Source organism: Pipra filicauda, unplaced genomic scaffold (genome assembly GCF_003945595.2).
Source record: "Pipra filicauda isolate LSUMZ 115617 unplaced genomic scaffold, ASM394559v2 scaffold190_size1978887_pilon, whole genome shotgun sequence".
In the NCBI taxonomy this organism is placed as follows: Eukaryota; Metazoa; Chordata; class Aves; order Passeriformes; family Pipridae; genus Pipra; species Pipra filicauda.
The window spans coordinates 1,812,914-1,837,513 of NW_024104299.1; the positions used below are offsets into that span (position 1 = coordinate 1,812,914).

Here is a 24,600-nt window from a genome sequence, read left to right on the forward strand (position 1 = left end):
ACCAAACTAATTTTGATTCAACAAATCAGAAGCTGTTGAGTTCAAACAACTTTATCAGAAGATCTTCTGCAGGAAGGCTGATGTATTTCTTCCTGGCTAAACACTGTTAAGGACTAAACAGCTATACTTTTTGTTTCTTAGAAATATATAGAGAAATCTGAGTCTGAAGAAGAGCAATAGAACATAAGAGTTCTCCAAAATGTAACCAATATAGAAAGGTTAAAGTACTTTCTTAGGCTGCAAAGAGGGAAGGCTGTGGGCATATGTGTCTTCCAATTTTTAAAGTTGTTATTCAAATGATGATCAATTCTTGCTTCCTGTATCAACTAATGAAGGGCATTAAGAAATTATCTCAAGTAGCAACAAAGAAGATTTTTCTTAGATAGTAGGAAAAAATCCTTTATACCTAAGAGGTTAATAGATTAAGCTATTTATGCTGTGAACTTTCCTATACTGGAAGCTTTCAGGAACAGCTCAGTAAGTATGTTGGCATTCTTTGAATTCTGCATCTGCCATGTATGTACCACATCTGACTTAAGCTTTTTGGATACACTTTGCTCATTCTAGATTTAGGGCAGGACTAAAGTAAAAACTACAGTGATGTCTCCTTTGTGAACCATGAAGTTCAGGGCTACTGTAATTTAAGACGATTGTGTCACATACTGCTAAGTGATCTAATAGAGAGCTGCTGCTGAAAGGGCAACTCTTTTCTCATCTCCTCCTTCACTCCTGTCCCATCCCTCCATCCTAACCTTTTTTTTGCCCCACCACTATTACTCAGACACCACAGCAGGATAGTCACAGGAGCTAGGTTGGTAGAAAATTAAATACTGCAGTTCAGCAGAAGTGGTCAGATGAGCACCAGGGCCACTTCAAGAAGAGGAATGCTCTCTTCAGCGGCAGCTAACCCATAGATTGATTTATCTGTAAAGGAAAGCTGTGCTTCTAAGGTTTGGTTGTACAATCATTGAACCAATGATTTAACCAACTTAAAACCATAGCACCTCCTGCCCTGCAAAGAGTTATGACCCTCTCTTCTCTTCTTTTTCCCATATCTTCCAGTCCTGTGGGACTCATATGGGAGAAGTGCCTTCTTGGTGTCAAAGCATACTGTTGCTGGATTTAAACTGTGGACATACTCCCACAGGAGCAAACTATGATGCACATACCAGGGGCTAAGGACAGGTTTGCTTCCAACTTCTAATTTATTTGGGAGGCCATTTCTGATCCAGTTCCCCAGCTGTAGCTTACTGTTGCCCATATACAAAAAGCAATCGGGTGATATTTGAAAGCAACACGGTCAGATATCAGAAAAGCATAGCATAGCAAGATGAAATTATCTAGCCGCTATTCTGAGAAAAGCTGTTTATAAAATAACTTCAGCATCTACAGCAGTTGCTATAGTTGGACTCACTGCAGAATTTTCCTGCCCCAGAAACTTTGTTTTTTCTATATGCAGGCTTTTGTGGCCACAACACAATGCCAAGAGATTCAAGAATTGTAAATCTTTCCTCTACCTTTCCCACTCTTCTTCAAAGTGCATAATCAATGATATGTTGGCCCATTTTCCAGAATCATGTCAGGATTCATTCACACTAAAGCAGTCTGGCATTTCCATAAGACAGGAACAACAAAAAGATGCCTGCTATTACAGCTTTGAGGGTATACATTATTTATTTTGAGATATTTAAATTATTAATTAGGAGAATTCCATTTTTGCAAGTCTCTGCCCTTTAGAGGAAAAGGGCCACATTCAGTAGGACTTCAGCAGAATACTGCAGACACTCAGATAAGCATAGTCCCACTCAGTTCCTTTCTGTGGGACACTTTAGCATCACCTTTATATCCCTTTGCAGCAATAACATAATGAGTAACACAAACACTAGGTCAGTAGAAAAAATACTTTTGTTTTTAAAAGGGAGATTTGGTAGCCAAGGTAAAGAGGTACACTGTCAACTATGGTGTGTGATCACCATACTGTGCAACAGCAACTACCTATAACTTGTATTTTACACTCTGCATACTGCAAGGACAGCAGTAGTATTTTAAGTACTTCCCTGTATTAAGTGTATCTGTGGTTTAAGAATCCAAATCAATAACACAAATGGAAACTTTGATGCAGTCCAGAAGAAAGTATCTGTGATGGATTGATTAAAGCATTTCAGAGCTCAGCAGTCAAAATGCTGGTTCAGGTATTGTGTTTGATGGGAAACTAACCATTCTTTGACAGCTACTTGCTGTATCTGATGACTTAATGCTGAAGATTGGTACTTCCCAGCTACCTTATCAGAAAACACTTTCAGTTTATAAAGCTCCTCTCTCTGATACAACCCGCAGGCTCTAAAACTCTATTGCCCAGTTGCCGTCGGTCCTCACAGAGAAACTGGGTCACATACGTCCTGGGTCACATTTTGTCCTTCTAGCTGCGAGATGCGATCGAAAAGCAGAATCGGAGTTACAGAACGCCGTGCCGAGGCTGTGCCGCGCCGAGGGCAGCGCGCACCTCCCGCACGACACGGGCACGCCTGGCAACTGCTGCCCGCCGCGGAGCACCTCCCGGGGCCCTTCCTCCCTGGGGCGTCCCCTTCTCCCTCAGGGGTCCCCTCCAGAACGCCGTCCCCCCCTTCCCCCACCCCTCCCGAGGGACCCTTTCCGCCGGGCCCCGGTGCCCGCAGCCGGGTCTGAACCGGTGCCCCCCGTAGTGGGGACTGACCTGCCCGAAAGCGCCGGGGGTGGTGCGGGGGCGAACCGGGGCGAGGAGGAGAGGGGCGCGCCGAGACCTCTCCGAGCCCCTGCGGCCGAATCCTACCTTCCCAGAGGCGGAGACCGCGGCAGCCGGGGCCGCGCACCGGGTTCCCGGGCAGGGAGACTCCCCTCGCCCCTAAACATGATGAGCGGCTTTCCCCTCCCCTCCCGTGCCGGCTCGCTTTCGCCCTCCCCCGCGCCCCGCTGCCCCGCGCTGCCCGCCCGCCGCGGAGAGAGGGAGGGAGGAGGGAAGGGAGCCCCCGGCGCGGGCGCGCTCCGCCTCTGCCCCGCTTTCCGGGAGCGGCTCGCGGAGCGGTGCCGGCTCCGGGAGCAGGGCCGGGCGGCGCAGGTGGCCCTGGCCGCGCCGCCGCCATGGAGCCCAACCAGCTGCGCCTCTCCGCGGCCGTGAGTGGGGCAGGAGGGAGGGGGAGGAACGGAGGGGGCCCGGCAGGGACAGGCCCGGCGGAGGCCGCGGCCTCCATGGCGGCGGGGCCGGGGCGGGCGGGGAAGGGCCGCGCCGCCTTCCCGGACGGGCTGCCCGGGATTCGCGGCCGTGCTCCGCTCCGGCGGTGGGAGACGAGTCAGGCGGGCCGGGAGAGGACTGGGCGGCTTCCAGGACATGAGAACAGCTTCAAAGTCGCGTCGGACCCACACGGGCCGGCGTTCGATGTGACTTTTCTCCGTGGAGCTCCACGAAATTCTAATCCTCGCTGTCGTGGTCTTCTGATGCCTATCTTTTACTCCTGCTTCTTCTTTCGTAGTTTTAATAAAGGGGCAGTATCTTGTGGGTGCTTTTCTCTTTGTCAGGGCCGTTCACTGTACAGTATATGCAAGCACTCCTTGTAGTTGATTCTACAAGGAAGAGTAAATTTGAAGCTAATTGAATTTTCTCTCAGGTTTTTTCCCCCCAAGTTGCGGCTACAAAGCCTCATAGACATCAGGGTGGGAAGAGTGTGTTACGGTGAAGCATTCTGACTTTACACATGGCACTCTTTATCCAGACAGGATGGCTCGTCAAGCCCCCCTAGAGATCCCCTTCAGTCCTTCCCAGAGTAGTTTGTATCAAAACGAGCTCTCGGGCCTGTTCCGGGCCACATCTGGGCTGTGAGCAGACATGAGCACAGACCTGTGTGCTGGGCAGATAAAGGGAAGGATGAGAGTGACGCTTATGACGGGAGTAGCAAGATTAGGGCTGAGGTCAGGAACCACGAGTTGGGAATTTTTGTCTAGGATTGTTTTGACTTTTTTTTCTTTTTTAACCGCTTTTTTGTGTTCAGCTGTATGTTGTGGTCAGGAGCCGACATGAACTGTGATGTGTCCATTTCACTAGTGTGCATTTACCTCATTAGAGAGACGCCTTCTCTGGATGCAAATACCTGCTATAAATGCAGTGCTGGGGAATCTGTAGTGTCCTATGTTGAGATCAAGAGCTGGTATCTATGTCTGCTGTCAGCTGTGGACAGCATTCATTTATTTACTGTATTTAAATTGCTGGGGTTTAGGACTCCTAAGTTAAGTGGACTCTGTTCTGTCTCCGATTGTTTCATTATTAGTTAATCCAAGATGTTGGGATTACTTAAATGTGAGCTAAATGTACCCCAGAACATATTGGTATTTGTTTTAATTTTGTGGTTTCAGTTTGTTTTGTTGTTTGGGAATAAAAAGTTCAGAGTTGATGCAACAGACAAAATACACGGTACCATTTAAGTTACATACCTTTCAGGTTTGCGTTTTGGTAAAACACGTGGTATTTACATTAATAATTTACCAGAAACATTCTGAGTCTCTGACAAATTCCATCAAAGCAAAATTTATATTAAAGGGTTTATTAAATAGTGAACATAGTTATTTAAAATATTGTTGACAATTTTGCATGCCCATGTCTACATCCGCTAGCTTGGGCACAAAGCTTTGGTATCTGCCCCTCTTTTACTATAGTTAAATACATTTTCTTTATCTGGGATTGTTCTCTGGGTTTTTTTTTCTTGTGGGGAAGGGAAGAAATCTGTCATGAGATTTTACAGTATGAAGCAGGTGTGTGTTTACATTGTCCTTCCAAAATGGGAAGATTAATTTATGGATGCGATTCTTTGATGGAGTTAATGAAATGTTTTACCTAAAAGTCAGGTCATCTTGATATCATCCTAAGGCATCAGGTCAGTAATTGTTCAGTCCCAGTCTCCAAGAGTGCCATCCGGCACTGCTGGAGCTGCTGATGCCAAACTCAGCTTCAGTGCAGTACCTGCCCATCTGCTGTTGCCTTCGAAGGAGGAGTGACCTAGAAGTGTCAGGACGTCAGTCACGGGTTGTATTCTTTTTCACTCTGAATTTATCTGTGAGCTATTGTAGTGATTCAGAGGAATGTCTGAAGCTGTGGAGTTTTCCTGTCAGAAGAGCAGCCTATGCCTGCCTTAGCCATACTTGCCCTTATATTCACAGTTAACTTTTCAAAAGGCAGTCATCAACTTCTGAGAGCCTACAGTATGACTCTGTTGGACCAGCTTTTCTTGCGTCTTTTTTTCTTTTTGTTTTAATCATTCCTGGAATCAGTTGAGAGCTGATTACTGAGGATGTCTACTTCTTTCCTGGGCCCCATCATCCAAGGTCAACTACTTAGTGAAAATCTCCTTTCATTTGGTCTTTCCTCTTTTGGCCTTTTTCTATACTACTTTTGTCTCATGTTGACTTTCATGCTCATTGTGTTGGCTGGGACCTTCTCCCCTTTTGAGTGTGAAGGAAGCTCCGTGTTCATCTGGGAAGCATTACTTTTGCTATTTAAAACATTCCCGGATTACCATGATATTTTTTAAATTTAGAGACCAAAAATAAATATATTTTCTGCACACTCTTAGAGTATTCAGCCTTTTCTAAAGACCACATAAGCTTCGTTAATAAAAGTAGTGGTAGGCTGGCTATTAGAACCACCTCAGCTATGGAACTTAGTACCATTGCTGCTCTTTTGCCAGTGCATGACAGCCACTGACATCTGCTGCACTTTTGTTTGTTTGTGTGTCTGGTAACTGATAATTTTTCTGTTTCTTGGGAAATAGAAAGCATAAAGGTAAATCAGAAAGTTCTGGTTTGCTTTTGTTCAAATATATATGTATATGCAAGCTATGTGTTCTTCAGAAGAGTTCAAGAGTGGAAGGAACATTACAGTATTAGTTTATTATTAGCAATAATAAAAAAAAAATTAAAAAAATCTTAAACCCAATCCTTCACTGTCAGTTTGAGAAGATAGTGTTTTACATACTCTGCATGATACAAATCGATTGTTGGGGTCAGTAGACAAGAGAAGGCACCTCATCAAAACTATCCTGAAGAGATGTGTCTTTTTTGCAGAGTTTGTGTTTCTCAGCTTTTTGTCTAAGGAGGGGTATGATTGTAAGTAATGTAAGAATCAAATATGTTTCTTTTCTCATTCACAGTCTGAATTACCAAGATACTTAGGTAGTGTGTGTTTGAGCCTTTCCACATGCAGATATGTAATAACCTTCCCTCTTGTTTTTACCTCAGTTGTGTAAAAGTGTTTTTTGGTGTCTGTGCTGGTTTATGCAGTTCCCAGCTCTGGCTGCACTCTCCCTGTGCTACCCCTTCAGCTGGCTGGTGTAGCTGGTTGCAGGGACTCTGGATGAACTGTCAGCAAACTGACCTGAGTTAAAATACTCTTTTTTGGATAGGTTCCTTTGTAACTTGGGTGAGTTATTTTGTCTCATTCATGTGCAGTTTCACAACTGCAACTGAGCAACTGGAAGGAAGGTACCAGAGTAAGAGTGAGGGAGAGGAGATAGGATCTACTTAAACCATTGCTTCTGCCGAAGGAATTGAACATAGTGTTGTCCCTTGAAAAATGGAGGTGATGTATCTGGGCATCAGTCAGTGCTTGGTTGCTGAAGGCATTAATTTGACATTGTAGTCCCAAAGTTTATGGAAAAAAAGACTTCGTTTCCTGGTAGGAATGTTGTGCTGATTGGGTGGTATGTTTTTGCAGGCATGTTGTTGGTTTGTATTTTAGTTATAGTTTCAATCAGATTTCCAGTTACCAGTATAAGATCTAATGATCTAAAATGCTGTACCACAGCCCAAGAAACTTCTGTTCTCATCTTTCTTTGTTTATAATGTGGGCATATTGGTTGCTGTCCTCCAGCCCCCTGGAAGACTTGCTTCTGGGGAGAATACTCGCCTTCTTCTTATATAAGGAACATTGAAATTAAAATCCAAAGGTATTTATCATACTTTTGGTTTTCTGCATCTATGCGAAGATTAAATATGGGGACATCTGCATATAAATTATTTATAGAGGGATCTTTAGACAGATTGACAGTGTCTTTCTTTACCCTGTGTTATTTGGAATATGCTCTGCATTGTCTGTTGAATTTGGCTTCATTTAGAAGTATGTGAGAATTTGCACTTTTTTGCTTCCTCTCTGTCTTTCTCTTTTATTTATACATGATAGACAGTACTAATTTGTAATTATGCCATATCCATGTTACATTAGCAGATATATTGACTGGTCTATTATTTTCAGGCACACGGCCATGGAGGCTATGATTCTGATTTCAGTGATGAGGAGAGTGGAGAGAAGTCTCTGCAAAAAACTAAAAGGTAATGTAGTATAGACTTAACACTTTGCACTACACATTTTGTGCAAATGGCCTCTTAGTGTGCATAGAAGATGATGCTGTTGTATGTAAAGTCTGGTGTTGAAGTGGTTTTTGAAAAAATCAATCTCTTTGATTTCTGCATCTCCTCATGTCAAGCTTGCCAAAGCTTGTCATCTCCTAGGGGTAGCTGATTGAGATCTGTTCTGCCATCTCCATCTGTTGTCTATATCCTCCTCACTTCTCGGAGCAGAGTGTTTCGTTTTTCCAAGCATTAGTATCCACTGCTGGGATTTGGCAGCACTGTTCACTTCACTATGAATCCATCAGGACAAATGGAACTGCTAGGAGAGCAAGGCAAGAAAGGCCAAGTGGTAGCAGGCTTTGTAGATATAAAACATATAAAGTGAAGAACTAATGCTACTTCTTTATTATTTAATTTGTGAAGAGACCTGGGAATTGGTGAATTGTATTGTATTCAATCCTTGAAGTGTAACTGCATATCTCTTATTTGAGATGACTTTTGCTAATTCTTTCAGTAGTTCCCACAATTAGTGACCTGGAAATTTGTAGTCTGATTTCCTTATATTGTAAAGATTTTTATTTATTTATATATTTATTTTGTTTTGGCAGTGTAGTCCTTTGACACTTTCTGCACCATACTGAACATTTTGCCTACATTATGCATGTACTTTTTTTTTTCCTGTCTCTCCCTTGCTTTTTACTGGACTTTATTTAAGAAGACTTTCTGGAAACTTTCCTAGGTCGCTTGCATATTTTCCTTTGTAGAAAAATTGAAAGAATGGATTTTGTAGTGTCTGACTGCATTCTGGGAAAAAAATTTCGTGTTTTAATCGTTGGAATAAGAGCAGGCATTGTGGTGTTTCATTTATTTTATAAATATAGCTGTTCTCCATTAAAACAGTGACTGGTTTTGTTCAGATTTTGTTTTCTTTAGAAGGCCATTATACATTCTACCCTTCCACTTTCGAGGTGGAATATTAACTAACCATCAGGAGCCTTTCAAAAATACCATCATTATCCTTGTTCTGGCACACTACTGCTGATTCCCAGTAGGACTCTTATGTGGGTTCACTCTATGTATATATCTTCTTGCTCTATGATGATATTTATTTTCACTTTAAGGAAAATAGTAGTCTTAAATTTTTTCCAAATTACTGTTTTATGGAGTCTCCTTATGGGAATTTTGTGCTTACAGATCCTTTTGAGCAAATGATGCCCTTAGTTTCTAGACTTCTATTCCATAACTTGGAATACAAATTCTCTGGCTTGCTTTCTTCAAGTTTCTGACTTCCATTCTTTCTGTCAGCTGATGATTATGGAAAAATCTTTTCTTCACCTCTACTCATGAATGAAACTAACTAAATATACCTTTTACTAGCTAAAATGCATCTCTTTATAGTTAACTTTTTATTACTTTGTTGAATTCTTAAGGTATTTTTAGTTCTATGTTTTAGAACAAGTATGGTTCACGACATGGCAGTTGAGTTTTAAATTTGTGATTCATGTGATCGCACTACAAGAGGCAGAGCTGTTTAATGGGGTGATGGGCCATTGGCATGGAAGGGTGGGATAGGGTTATTAGCAGTCACTCTGATTCAGTGAGCACACTGTCCTTTCTGTTCCTACTTTGCTGTGTAGCTGAGATTTGTAGCTGAGATTTGTAGAGGACTTAGAATGTAGAGTGAAACTTCGGAAACTTTGGAGGTTTTTCATTGTGGTTCTATAGTGATAGTATTGATAAAAATAAATATTAGAAGTGACTGTTTTAAGCATTTTCCTTTAAATGCTAACTGTAAGTGATTGCCTTTCTGATTTTGTTCTGCAAATGAGGTAAAGTCCAAGCTGATATTGGTTCTGAAGTTTTGTTTCATTCATGTAGAAACTAGCAATATAACAGTTTTTGTTAATCAAGTTAGTGGAAGGTTTGGCATATGGAAATTCTATTGCTTATGGAAAGCTCTTGACTAACTTTTCTTCCTTTTTCCCACCTACCTTTAGAATAGAGGAAGATGGCCTTCTGGTAAAGCCATTCCAAAAAGCAAAACAAGGCAGTGTGGTTCACAGGCAATTCGCAGCTGAAGAATGTGATAGGTATCTTCTATATACTGCTTTTGTGAGATATTTTTTACCTTAAGGGAAAGATAGCTTTCACTGAAGCATGTTTGTTATTAACAGGGAAGAAGCAAGAAAAAGAAGATTTCACTTGATATCCATGAGTGCTGTATCCTTCTGTTTCATTTTTCTTCAAGTTTGAAGGTGGGGCACAGGTTATCCATTATGGTAAAATACTGGGATTTCTCAGTAATGACAGTAGTTGACAGTGCAGTACCAGATACTGAGTCATTCTTCAAAAGAGCTACTTTTTGCTGTTGAGATACAAGTTAATTGAAAAAGAAGGCATATATAGTGTTTTTATTTTTGAAGAGGCTTATTTTCTGAATAAATAATTACAAATTTTGCTCAAATTGTGGTACAAAATGTGTTTCAAATTATGTCTCTGAGGCCAATGTATTCTAAAAAGCATTACATAATTTTCCATGATTTTCATCTCCAAACTAAAGCATACAACTTTTACTTGTATGTTGACGGTAAAAATGTAATAAATTGTTCCATTTTAGTAGCCAGACTATTTTTATAATGCAGAAATACAAACCTGTTTTAAACCAAAACTGCAATATGAGAAGCTGTTGTCTAAATTACAGCTGAGAAAATAAACCAAGTTTCTGTGTGTATGAGTACAGAGCATGTTTGATAAAGGAAGACAGTTTTATAAAGGTCTGGCAGCTGAATGAGGTTTTAAACATGAAATTGCCTTGAATTCCTGTATTTGGAAAGTAGCTTCTATGAGAGGTTATTAAGTAAAAGTTGCTAATTAATTCTGTTCTTTTTGGAAGTTACTGAACTGTTTGTGAGGAAAAAAATGTCTTTCTCTTAAGTATACAAAAAGTTTTTTGGTTTTGTTTTTTTTTTTAGTTAAGTTCTGAAACAATCCTTAATTGCTTTATTCAGTATGAAAGACATAAAAAGTTAGTGCATGACTACATTTTATACTATGGTGGCAAAATAGAGGACTTCCGACGAACTGGGTGAGAATCATTAGCAAACTTTCCCCTCGTGACCCTAAAGCTCCCCTGTTATGTCAAGCTGGTAAATATATATTATAGCTTTAGGGGCAGAAGCGGATGTGGCTGTGTGTGAAATTACTAATTTTTTTGGTCAAAAATGGTAACTACAGTAGTTGTAAATTGTAAATCCAAAAAAACAAAATTGCATTGTTTCGTTTTTTAGATAAGACCTTACCATGAGCTGAATTATTCTTGTTTTGTTATGCAAAAAGAAAGATGACAGGTGAGCATTAATTGAAGGTACATTGAGAAATATCTGTCAGTACCTTCAAAATAACAGTCTGAAATACTTTTGAAATGGCAGAAATGCTATCCATTGTCCAGAATAATGATAACCTTCTTTAGAGATATATATAACTACCTTTTAAAATTACTGTCTTCAATAAAGAGTATAAAAAGTGTTTTCAGATAGGATCAAGTCATCCACAATTGCAGTGGCCATTTTCCACCCTGAGTTTTTTTTGGTTTTTAGGGAACAGGTATGCCAGGGAATACATTTTTGGTAGTTTTATTTCATAGCAATGTATTCCTTTATGCTGTGGGGTGGAGATCATAACTGTGGAATACTGATGGTTACCAAATTATTATTTCATGGACTTTTCACTTTAATATTACATTGTACTAAAAAAAAGTGTGTCCTTTTATAGAGCAAATGACAAGACGGATCTTGATGTTATTAGAGAAAACCACAGATTCCTGTGGAATGAAGAAGACGAAGCAGACATGAATTGGTACTGAAAATATTATAGAACATGTTATTTTTAGATCACTTGTACTAAATTTGCAGTGTCCCCTACTAATAAGAATTACTGTGCATACTTAGTGATCATTCTTTGATCTTTGATGCATTTGAAAATGAAAGACCATTAGGAGGTCTTTCATATTGCGATATTGCTCAAGTGGCAACATGAGTTGATGACAGAAAAACTAATAAATAATTGTGCATTCTCTGAGATTCAAATGACTGTTCTGAAAACTCTGAAGAAATCTGAGTTTGAAAAAACATAGTTTAGTATGTATTGCAGATTATTTTATGTATATTTTTCCAATTTTATGGAAATTACTCCTTAGTTTTATAAGTGTGTATCTGTTTCATTTCTCTGCAACTTGTGTTCTTTGCATGAAACGTCTTGTTAATGTCATTACAATGTAAAGTGAATTGTGTCATGTTCTATATTTAATAAAAAAATACCTTTTGTTATAGGGAGAAGAGGCTTGCAAAGAAGTATTATGATAAACTGTTCAAAGAATACTGCATAGCAGATCTCAGCAGATACAAAGAGAATAAGGTATGTTTAATTATTGTAAATCACACTGGTTTTGAAGTATGTCCTTTTTAAAAATTGCCTTATGATTGTGGATACATTGTGAAACTGGAATGTTGTACCCCTTCCCTAGAGAAAGAGTTGTGAGAATTTGTCAAGTTACTTAATAAGCAGCAGCAGTTTGAATCCAAGCATTGTCACTGCCCCAAAAATGTGCTTCTGTGGGAATACGAGCATTTCTGTCAGATGGTGTTTTATGAAGAGGTACATTGTGTGTGAAAAAGGCAGAAAACACAAAGGGGTTAAAGGAAGAAGGCTAGAGAGGTTGCTTGGAGAGGAGCAATAGATGAAGCCTAGAAAACCCTGGAATGTTACTGTTAAAAAAAAAAGTCTAAAAAGAGTTTTGTACTTGAATGCTGGCAGAAACAATTTTGGAAAAGTCTATTCTAAAGTAGCATCTTTTGCTGGTTGTTCTTTTTTTTCTGTTTGTGGAAACAGGATCTGTATGTGCCTTGTAAATAAATAGAATTTCTTAAGAGAAACAGCCCAGTTCCAGCACCAGGTTTTCTTCTTAACTGGAACAGCCTTTATTTTCTCCAAGTTTTTGGCTGACTAACTTCTTAGTCAGAGAGCATACAGGAATTTTCTATTGTGGTTTTGCAAAGAGTGTAGCTAACTCAGATGTGTCTTGGTGTTAACACACAGTAACCCAGTGCTGCAAACAGTGTCTATATAGTTCTTTAAGACTATTTATAGTATTGCAAAACTACATTAACTGGTAAATAGTTGAAAGAACCGGGCTTAACTCTATTAGGCAGAAAAGATGATAGTCATCTAAAGACAATTGGAACAGTAAAATGTGAACATTTAATTAAAATAAGCAAAAATTAAAATGCTGAAGATGCCTTCCCTCCTTTTTTTGAATAAATTTCATTTTATTTTCCTATAGCTGTTTCATATTGCTCAATGTCCTCTCTGTCCCCTAGCTGATTTCCCTGGAGCAGACTTACAGATTTTGTTTCTTTCACTGCTGTGCCAAGTTTCCGTGTGTTTGCTATCTTTTGTGGGAAACCTTCTGCCCTAGATTTTTTGTGTGTGTGTGTTGTGTGAACAGTATTTCCCTGTCAGACTTCAAGTGTGTCTGTCCTAACTTTGAGGTCACTCTTAATTCCCATTTATGCACATAAGTCATTACCTATATTTTTGGAATTGCCATGTCAGCATAACTGCTGTGTCATGCAGTTCGTAAAATATTTATGCTTTCTGTTCTCAAATACATTCTGATCATATGAAAGTCCTTTCTTAGAAATTCTTAGAAAAATAGGAAAAACAAGAGATTTTTTTTTCAATTACCGATTTATCCATGCCTATGTTTGGTAGAGAAGGATTTCAAAGCAGGCTTTTTTCTTGGAAGTCTGAAATGGGCTGCTGATCCCATTTGCACCAATGGAATGCAGTCTGTGCTTTCAGATTTTTCCTGCCTTTATTTTTTTTTCTGCATTTTGAGAAACTGTTGGATATCTTTGGCCCCTTGTGCCTTCTGTTTTGCAGTGCTGGTGCTATGAGAGGTTGCAGGGTGGATAACAAGCTTCTTAGCTGGCCAACTTTTTGTATGATAGTTGTTGATGCTTTATATGATGGTACTTCATATTGATATAAGAAAGTGGAAGCATTGATTTGCTGGAACAACCTCCCCAGTGGCACGTTACAATCCCCACAGCTGGAGGTTTTGCAGGTGCAATTGCACAGGGTACTGGATAATCTCATCTCTGCCCCCTTTCCCATGAATAGTTGAACAAGGTTGAACAACAATGGTTGTCGAGGTACCTTCCATCCTGGGCTGTACTTTGATTCTGTTGGTTCTATATCCTGCTTAGATGGTGTCAAAGTAAAGTTGGAGGTCAGTTTTCTGTAATGTTTTAAACGTTTATTTTGCACAGATTGAGACTTGCACATACATGCTCATCTGGCTTTTCACAGCTGTAATTGTTTTGCTCCAACAAAATCTTCAAGTCAGATAATTTTTCTAAAGATCTCTGCATAGAGATTGTAGCTCAGATCTCTTTTGGAACTTTTCTTCCAAGAAAAAACTATGTTTTCCGAAATACTGGATAATTATAAGGGCAAGTTTCATGGGAGCGTCTCTCCTGAGGTCTGGAAAATAAGCAGAGCACCTTGTCAAAGGCTGAAGCTCAGAAGAAAACAGTAAGAAGCTCTAAGCTATATGAACCCCCAAGGCTGCAGCCACATTGCAAATGTTGCTGGTTCAGACTGTTTCACTGACATGCACACATGGCTGTGCACACACACACACACATCCACACAGAGGTGGCTGAGACTCCCCTAGTCTCGCAGCACACCCCCTGTGCTGTCAGCCCTAGACATACAGAGGTGTTCTCACACCCAGAGCTGACCCGTGCAGACTCGCTCACCCTCCATGCTCCCAGGCCCTTCACCTTGCTGATGGTCTGGCTTGGTCTTCACTGCTGCTCACACACTCACTTGCACTCATCTTGGTTGCTGGCACTGCAGTCAAAGAGGACCTTGTGATCCATGATCCCACTTTTCATTGTGTGGTTAGAACATACAATCTTTTCCTTTTAATCAAATGCCAATGTGAACCTCTGGTATGAGGCTACTTAGAGACAGTGTGTTCTGACAGCTGTTGCTTGTGATGGGTCTGTTACTCCTTACATTTTCCCTAGATAAGAAATTTTTAGGTCAGGGTTGTCTTTGAACCTTCAGTGCATCTTGTCTGCAAGCTTTCAGGCTGATAAATGACCGTCTGTATTGTCAGATAGTTTAATTCTATTGTCAGTTTTGTGATGCAGCAAGGGAGCTGCATTAGCTCTGCTCTGCATCTAAGCTTTACTTTGGTATGCATTGGACTTGAAATGTTTTCTTCTTGTTGTTGTCTTATTTTTCTAGAAAAGTTCTTATTTGCTGTCTCTGCTTTGTTTTGCAGCATAACAGATTGGAAATGTCTCCTATTGCCAAGAAATGAAATCTGTTTGACACCTGGTCATTAAATAGAATACATTTTATTCTTTTGTTTTTATTTCCAGATTTCTAGGCCAACTTGTCTTCCACTTGAAAATGTTAATAATTTTGCTTTTGTAATTGTTTTTCAGTATGGAGACTTTCCTGTGAAAATAAAAATATGTAAAGTATTTTTATAAATAAAATATCATTCTGTCAAGCAGAGGCAGAGAGATATATTTAATTAAAAGAGAAAGAAATTAAATTTTTCTGACTGAGATTGAATGGATGAACCACATGCAGGAAATCAATCAACTGAAATTATTCTTTCTGATACTGAGTACACTGAGTATTTACAACTTAATTTTGGTTCTTAACAGTTTGGATTTAGATGGCGACATGAGAAAGAAGTAATTTCAGGAAAAGGTAATGCTATCTTTCATTTTTTATTACATTTCTTGATGCTTTTCGACATAATTTTGTTAGACGGTATTTGACAATACTGGTAAATTTATCAGATAATAATGGACGATAAATTGACTTAACTTCCAACTTTGCTGTTTTATGCACATAGGTCTAGAGTGCACAGTGATCTGCATATTTTAACATTAAAAGAACATTTGGTTTATTCTCAGAAGATCAGATTTATAGTGAACACCACCATAACGCATTTGATAATGTAGAATACTCTTAATTGAAGTGTCTCAGTACATTTCCTCAGGAAATTATTTATTAATAGTTTCTCTAGTGCTGTTCTGCAAAAGGTTAACTTTTTAATCAAAGTTTCTTGTGTGATGTCTGTTTGAGGTTAAATTGGAATTGAAAGCCTCAATGGGAATAGTGGGAATGGTTATCATGTCTCCCAGTCCTGTTTCTGAATTAGCAGCTTAATTCTGTGTGTGAATTCTTACCAGTGTGTTACTGGGACCTTGCACAGCAGTCCCCATTCCATGGCCTAGGTGCTTGGGCATTTTCAAGTTGCTGAACAAGCAAGAAAATGAGGTGAATAGATTGCTCTTCCTGTGGGTGGATCCTCATACGTGTGTAGTTTTCGGAAGTCATGGATGCAGACACAAGAAAATCGTATGGGGTGATATTGTTGATCAGTGTCTCTCAGCTACAGTTTTGTGGAGAGCTGCATTCTGTAAACAGCTCTATTATAGTATACTACAGAAAGTTAAAAAAAAAATTATGTTTTTAAAAATTTATATTTCACATTAGGAAGTGTAAACATTAATGATGGGATTTTTAAGCTATAAAGATTAGAACTTCTAAAGGTGGTTGTAGTAATATGTTGCATTCAGCACTACAGATTATGTTACCAGATAGTTACATTTGGTGTGTGCTTTATTGAATGCTTTAAAAAGATAATTAAAATTAAATGAGAAATAAATTATTTTTATGTCTTCATGGGGGAAAAGAATTTCAAACTGCATTGTAATTTTAATATCTGGTACTCCATATTTTAAAATGTGGCAAAAAGTGCAGAATTACATGGTTCAAGCTTTTTAATGGAATGCTGATGGAAAGCGTACAATGGAAAATAAGAATTGATAAATCCTCCCTCTCACCACTGGAGGGCGCGAGAACCCAACGCACTCACGGATGTCGGACTCTTCCCGAGTGCGGTTCTAAACTATCCTTTAAAAAAGGCGTGGGTCTTCAATGCTATTTTCAAATATAAATCAGCAATATAAATTGATTTACTCAAATCTAATAAAACGTTATTACCTGCCTGTCTGATAATTTGCATTGTATGTACTTAATTTAGCTGTGTCAGTAATAGTGGTGATGAGAACCACTGCTGGTGCCTTCAAGTGTTCACATTGCAAGTGGTGTTTCATTGCAGAACTGAAGTATCTGAGGACACTGCCAATCCACTAGTTAGCAGCTTAAGCAGAATTTTCTGAGGTTAATCGTTCACCAACAGTCCTGCTTGTGAGCCTATTAATACACATCCTTCACATCCCTTCTACCAGCCCTGTATACAAATCAGGCTTCTGCAAAAGGAATATACGTATCTTTATTTCTCCAATATTAGGAAGTCAGTGCTGTAAACAACATTGGTTATGTGCAGATTGTATTAAAATCATTGTTGCCTTTCACATAATGAACTGAAGGAAGCTATTAAAGCTGACATATCATTTCTCACAAAAATTGGATTTCCTTTTCTTGAAAGAAAGGTGTTTATGAAAGGTCATTAGAATACAAGTTGTATGTCTGGTGTATCAGGTATATTAGATAGGCAATAAGAATGTGGGCATCTTCATTTGGTAAGTACATGATACTTTCAATAGTTTGATGTCATTAAAGATGCATGTCTGTATCACACTTCCTAATCCATCACCACTACTAAGTAAGTAATTATTTAGAGTATAGAATGTCTCCTAGTAACATTCATTTTTTCAGAGTTCAGTATTAGGCTTATTATTTCTTAGCTTATCTTCATCCATACATTTCAAAACACAGTTCCAGTTTTGTTTTTCTTTGCAAATAGGCAGCATTAGACAAGTTTGATTGATTGATTGATTGCTTTGTTGTTTTCTGTTATAGTTTCCTTACTCTAGATGTTATTTTTAGATTTGCACTCTTTTTTGTTTGAAAGAAACGGAACACAAAAAGCAAAAACTGAGCAAAACTGGAAATAACAAGCCTAAACCTATGCATGTTAATCATTGAACCACACTTTGCTGGTTTTGACCTCTTTACAGGTCAGTTTTCCTGTGGAAATAAGCACTGTGATGAGCAAGAAGGCCTGAAGAGCTGGGAGGTGAATTTTGGTTACATTGAGCATGGTGAAAAGAGGAATGCACTCGTGAAGTTGCGTAAGTCAGCCCTTCAAGGATATGTACACTTAAAAGGAGACAAATATCTTGTGCTTTAAAAGCCATCGAACAAGACTCAATTATATTAGTTCATGCAAAGTGAAAAATGCAGAATAGGATATAATTTTCTTAATCACAGGTGGTAGTATGATGGTCTTGATTTAGAGAGAACAGCTATTATCATTATATATAATGAAGTTGTTACAGATTGACCACTTCATACTGTATAATGAATGATGTCATAAAATTAGAACAATCGATTGTAAGCTGTTCTGTATACAGGCACGTCTAGTTTTAATGGACAGTACGACATTGCAGGGAGGGTTTCAGCATTGTCATTGCTCATTCAGTTACAACCCTTAGGAGTCCTTAGGGTTTTGGACCAGACAACTTCTCGCACACCTTCAGCTCTACGGACTTTAATATTTATGTCTTCTTACAAAATTCTTATCTTTAATTAATTTCTTTTCCATTCTTGCATCTTGACTGGGATTTTCTTTTTCAGTATTGTGTATATTTTGATACATTCATCACATAATTAAATGTACCATAGTTTACACAGTTACTTTGTGTAAAACAAGCTAATGGTGTTTTTTTTCTTTTGTGCACAAGTCACTCCATGTAGGAGCACTTGGTCTCTGGCAAAGCTCTAAGACACTTATGGGTCTTCAGTGTTATAGAACAATTTGATCTGTCCCCAAAGATCCATAAGATGTGATGTCTGTACGTGATAAGCACTGATACTTTTTTAATGAATAGTTACCAATGCTAAACCTGTGACCTTTCTCCAGGTTTAGTAAAGTCCGGGTTTGTACTGAAGAATTTCGTTGTGGTATTTTTCTAAATCCTGGCTGCAATTACATTGTAACTACAGTTTTGAAGGAAAAGCTACTGGAACTGAAAGATCTACTTCTAAATTTTGTTAATTATGCTTATCAGAATGATGGCTGCAATGTTCTTATTTTCTCTTTTTCAGGACTATGTCCAGAATGTTCCTACAAACTAAACTTTCATCACCGGTAATAAAATATTTTAAAATATGGGGGGTGAATTATTGATAGGTTACAGTTATGATGAACAACAAATAGGGGAAAGACTTCACCTAGATGATTAGGAACTTCATTTATGCTGAACTAGCATAAACGTTCTGTAGTTCTTATAAAGTCGCTGAGTTGTCCCTGTTGAGAGTTAGGGACTGCACTAACGAAAGTGCAAAACCCCTCAAACTGGAAGAATCCCATCCCTACCACCACAGAAGTTTCATTTGCTTAATTTCAGCCTAGTGCTTATTTTTCTTATCTGAACATTTATGCAAAACACTTTTTAAATTTCCCCTCTTGCTTTGTTTCAGAGCTGAAATGCTTTTCCTTTTACTAGAAATAGTGGCTTTATGTGTGAGTCAAGTGACTGTGCTTGGAAAGTTTGAATTTGAATGTTTGTTCTTCTTTGAGAATCACTTATTAATTGGAGAGAAAATTAGTGTATTTTGAACCTACAAAATGTGTGCATTAAGATTAGATTTTTTTAAATTTGTTTTTTATATAGTATCTGTAATCTTACTGAATTCCACAGCTATTGACACTCAGGTTTTATGATTTTTTAAATTTTGATGTGGCATTGACTTAGTTGCATGTCTCAGTAATTAACCCATACAATTATCTGCAAAGCATGTGAAAGGCAAACCTCTGAGCCAGGAAACAATGATTTCTTTTCTAAAGTAACCCAAATCAAATGTGCATCTAGTAGTCAATCCATTTTGAAAGTTAATTCATACGCAATTTCACTAGAGCACTGTGTAGACAGATATTAGGAGGGATAATTCATTAACTGAGATTAGTTTGATCTGTCTTGATTTTTGGAACTAAAGTCATAAAACCACTTGAGTTCTGAATAAGCATGGTCACACATTTTGACTGTTCCAGAGTAATACTTACTTTGAAAGAATTTCACTGACCTCTTCTTACAAAGAAGTAGGAAAAAGCCTATGTTCTTACAACAATCCAGTATAAGTAATGCTGAAAATAAAACACATGGCTTGGTTGTTTGCAGCAGCTTCTTAGGCTTGAGAGTCCTCTACCTCAGGTTTTGTTGCTATCAAATATGAAAATGTATTTTAAAATCTGTATTAACTGTGTTTTTCTCACTACATATATACAAAGTTATTTGCTAAAAGAAAAAAACTCAAAATAAGTAAGAATTCGGCATGTTATAAAATTGTTTTCTGTATTTAATGTTTGTTTGCCAATGCACTGTTTTTGTTGTCTGTATCAGTGTCATATTAGTGAGTTTAGCATTTCCTGTCCTTTGCCTTCAGCTCTAGAGCTCTTGTGTTTCTATAGCACTTTTCTTTTTAAAACCAAATTAATTTTTTCAGTTTAGCTACTGTTAGGTTTCTGAAAAAATGAGAACTGTTTGACTGAATTAAATGCTTCAGATTTCCTGTTGCATAAGAAGTACATATAATAGAGAAGGTGTATATTCATCTTTTTTAAAGGAGGAAAGAAGTCAAAGCACACAAGAAAGGAGGCACAGCTGTACAGGACTCTAAAGAGCCAAAAAATAAGAAGACTAAATTTTCTCGCTCAACAAAAAAGAAGTCCAAAAAAAAGACCCATAAAGGTACATTTAAGTTTTAAACCTTCAGTTATTAAAATATACAAATGTGTTAGTTGAACCTTAGTTTTCCTATATCTGCATAGATATAGATGCATAATTATGTATAGATAAATATATTTAGTTATACATAGAGATATGTAACTTTCTTGATTCTAACACAGGTAGTCAAAAAGATAAATTTCTGAGGTAAAATTTCCTAGATGCAAAAAAAAAGATAAATTTCTTATATGTAGCAGAGAGGGAGAGCCTTTTGAAAAATATGCATTACAAGGAAAATTTGTCCAAGAATTGGACATTGCATACCAGAAAAGGTTGTGAAGTATTTCATTTCATGACGCTTTGGGGTTGAAAGCCTTTTGGAAATGTTAGATAACCTTTTACACCACAGATCTTGGGATAACGTAATTGAACTAAAACTGAGACCTTTGCACTCATGTTAAAAAAATCCTTCTACTTCGGTATTTGCTTGCTTTTTTTGAGTGTGGTGTGTGCATGTTTGTGCACGTTTGTGTGTAATACATTGTGAAACAATGTGTGTGAACAACTGTGTGTAATCCTTGTGAACAATTTAAGATAACGGATAACCAAGGTAAGCTTACTATTTTTTTTCTATCTCGGTGCTTCTTTACAGATCAGGTTTCTTCAGAAGATTCAGATAGTTCTGATAAAGGTAAAGTATTTTAATATCTCTTATGTTTTTGTAATAAGCTGTATTATTTCATTTGTCATTGATCTTAGTTTTATTAGCTGACTTTTTTATTATTTTATAAGATAAAAATGCTGCGTGCAAACAAACAAATATGAAGGTTCAAATTAATTACTTATATATCCTGGAGAAAAACTGTAGGGAATTTTAAGAAGGAAATTGTTTAAGCAAAGAATGAAAATGTGGGCAGATAACAGAATAGAAATAATCAGAAAAATGAGAGGCCAGACTGTTCCAGAAAAGAGTACCGGGTGCAAAAATAGGTACATTATTAATTGCATGGGTCCAGGTATGCAAATGTATGCTGTGTAATCTCTGCTGTGTAAGGAAAGTACTTTTCTGATATAATAACTAGTACATTTTCCTTCACAGAATTGTATGTACTCTGCTCAAAAAAATAAAGATTTTAAATACATCCTAGGCTTTAATAAAGTCTTTTCCAGCTACCACCAGTAGTACCTCAGAGACCTACTTGTTGCACGAGCACTCAGTCCCAGTAACTCTTTAGGCACTGGTTGTCTCTGTAGCTCAGTAATTCCAGTCTCCAGTTTCTTTTTGATTAAAAAAGCCCCGTCTTCTGGTCATGCCAATTCTTGCTGCAGACTGTCTAGAAGGGATTGAGTGTTTCTACTGATTTCTGTGCTCTGCTGTACATTTTTAAGGATGTCTTGAGGCTCCAGGTTTTCACAGTTAGCTACAGGAAGACCTGAAGCAGTTTTCTTATGACTTGGACCATGCCCAAAGTTTCTGTTTTGCCAGGAAAACTCTATTGGAAGATCAGTGTTTTCTAGGTCAGTGCATGTTTCTGATACGAGTTTTCACTCCTATATACTTACACAAAACAGTTATGCAGTAATCTGTGTTTTCTGACAATTTCACTGGTAAGTCACGATATAAATAGTCATTTAAGTAGAAATAAGGTAATTGATCCATTTGATGTCATTAACTGAAACTGTATTGTAATTCTGGGTTTGCGATTGTTTGATTTTAGGAACAAAATGCTGTGCTGCTGTTGTGTCGAGAGCAGTGTTTTCACACAATTGTTGTTATGTTTGGCCAAAACGTTAGTTCATGGTATCCAAGACTCTTTTTGATGCTACATTGATTAAAGTTGCAAAACATTTTCATTTTATGCAAGGTAAAGTGTTAATTCTCATGATTGTAGTTAAACATTACTCCTAGTAATATGCCATCTAAGTAAAAAAAAAGATTAATTATTTTACAATTTATTTAATAAACACTTTAAATTTTTTAACAGATTCTAATAACAGCGATGCAGAAGATGGTCCTTCAGATGCTGACTTTTGGAAAGGTCCCCTACAAGATGCAGATGAAAAATCACGGTTAGTTTGATCCTGTGAACTTGTAGCTGGTAAAATGTACAGTGTCCATTCAGGACTGCAAAGGCAGAGATTTTTCCTGAGTGTTTCAATGAATAATCTGACATTTAAAGTTATGTCAAATCTTTTTTCATGCTAACCTAAGAATGTGTTTTTAAAGAGGAGTCATACACAACTCTGGATGAAAACCTTTCTCAAGCCACTGATACCACTGCTGTCTTACGTTCTACTATGCTGTTAATTATTTTAGAAGTAAATCCTAACAGCTCACTACTGTTGCTCAGTCAAGAAATTGTGAAGGATATTGGAATAATTCAAAATTATTATATGTTCTACAATTCTAGGAAGAAGTTTACTAAATATTTTTCATACAAAGATTATCTCCTAGGTAAAAATCCAAAGCAGAACTGTCTTTGACATTTTCGTTGTTGTTCTTACAGGGAGGAGGAGTTTGACGAGTATTTTCAAGACTTGTTTCTCTAAATCTTGAAATTGATATAGGCTGACTTTCTTCATGAATTGTCAAGATGGAAGTCTGGAAATCCAGTCATAATTTACCAGAGACCTCTTTCTTCCAGCATACTTTTTCTACAGTCACTCATATGAACCATTTGGGTAGATTATCTTTGTAGAAGGCTTCAAATCTAAAAACTTTGTCTCTTATGATAGGTTGCATACTCATGAAACAAGAGAAATAACTCTTTCAGTGCAAAAGATATATGGCACCCAGACTTAAACAAACAAGAATATGGTTTATTAACATTACATCAGAAGTTCACTGCTTTTTATTTTATCCCAAACTTCAGGTATTGTCAGATTTTTATGAAGGAGCATTTGTAAGTTTCTGTGAGCAGTTTAAAGCCATACACTTTAATATATTTGTATTTTTAATTTATTTAACAAGAGGTAATAGCCTTAAATTTATTGGCCATGTAGACTTTAATATTCAGGTATTAGTCTCCATAAGTATTTTCAAGTGTTATGAAATATGTACTCTGCTTGAATTAAGTAAATTGTGAAATGTCTCCCATAATCCTTTAAAAAGTTCAGTTTATTGTGACTTTGTTTTAAATTTTAGCTGAAATGCAATGTGTCTTATAATTCCATTTATAAAAGTTTGGTTGGTATTTTTGATGTAAAACATACGTGTGTGGCTTTCTACTGGAGATGTACATGTGACTTTTATGTTATCTGTGGCTTCTGATCTCCTTTCCATTAATTGAATGTTAATCCTTCTTTAAAGTGTAATTCTAAATATACAAGTAAAGCATGTATATTGCTTGAGAAACTTACTGGATTTGTATTCCTCTTCAAGGTGCAACATATCTTTAAAGATTCATTCAGTTATGTTTCACAAGAAACAGTCTGCACATGAATAAGTACAGTGGGTATTTTTTTCTGTCAGGTGCAAATTACTTTGGATACGAAGAACAAACTTTTTTAAATTAAATTTTCATGTTATTCTGAGGAAAGTTACTATTGTATAAAATATATCTTTTGATAAGTACTTCTCACTGTAGATATATGTATAGAAAGTATTTATAGTATTTGATGTGGAAAAAGGAACAGCAGAGATGGTTGCAGTGTATTTATGAACATTTTACATGCACTCATGTGAATAAGTTGAGAACTCTATTTACAAGTATTACTTAACAAAATTACATTTTGAACAGTTTGTACTTACATAATAGATGACAGTACAAGGACATATTTAGGGTGTCCTTGAGTAAGAAATAAATGTAGCCTTGCATGAAGGCTTCTTTAGGTAAGAAGGTGGATTTAAAGGTTAATTCTCTGTCATCTTGCAAGCTTGGTTGAGAGTCAAATCCAATCTGCAGCAATCTGCTTACACGTGTGCAACTTGCCCAAAGGGGCTTTTGTCGAATGTGTTGCTATATTTGTTGCTTCAAGTATTGTATATTAAGTATGTGTTCTGGATAACTAACTCCTCTTTGGGTCTTTAAAATACAGTTATAAAAATTTACAGTATACATAGTAAATACATAATTTAATACAGTTTGAATAAAATTACATTATCAAACAACCTTGAAATAGTTTTCTTTAGTAGCTGCATTTAATACAGAAAATAACACATGATATACCCAGTTTTATGTCATAACTGTTTGCATAAAATATTTGGCTCATTTATAAGTCAGGATGTTTTAAGTGTTTGGGGTTTTTTTGTGGATTCCTTTAATTTTGAGTGATAATTGTACACAGTATCTCTGTTCATAGAGCGTTCTTAGAAAGGTGTATATAGAGCAATTCACTCATTCTCCCTTCTCTGTGAATACTGAGGGCCCTTCAGAGGGGAAAAAAAGTGTGGGTCTTCTTTGTTTAAAGGGGGAGGAAAAGTGGCAGGATTGAGTCTGCA

General features: G+C 37.5%; 2 protein-coding genes across 3 annotated transcripts in view; one reads left to right on the plus strand and one right to left on the minus strand.

Annotated features, from left to right (window-relative positions):
* The window catches only part of LGI1 (leucine rich glioma inactivated 1), a 33,856-nt gene extending 30,972 nt beyond the window's left edge, over window positions 1–2,884 (minus strand). The window contains exon 1 of one of the 2 annotated variants that reach the window (XM_027743143.2): window positions 2,810–2,884. The gene's annotated coding sequence lies outside the window, so the exon portion shown is untranslated. Of the gene's footprint in view, window positions 1–2,713 lie in introns of both variants that reach the window. The other variant, XM_027743141.2, reaches the window with a different exon arrangement.
* Window positions 2,885–3,022: 138 nt separating this feature from the next.
* Window positions 3,023–24,271, plus strand: LOC113999584 (protein FRA10AC1). Its single transcript, XM_027743147.2, has 14 exons — window positions 3,023–3,150; window positions 7,274–7,350; window positions 9,369–9,461; window positions 9,546–9,591; window positions 10,380–10,456; window positions 11,143–11,226; window positions 11,700–11,784; window positions 15,120–15,165; window positions 17,451–17,564; window positions 18,541–18,583; window positions 20,059–20,183; window positions 20,812–20,850; window positions 22,145–22,229; window positions 22,667–24,271. The coding sequence occupies exons 1-14, from the start codon at window positions 3,118–3,120 to the stop codon at window positions 22,707–22,709; spliced, it is 990 nt and encodes a 329-aa protein (XP_027598948.1). The 5' UTR covers window positions 3,023–3,117; the 3' UTR covers window positions 22,710–24,271.
* Window positions 24,272–24,600: the final 329 nt, after the last annotated feature.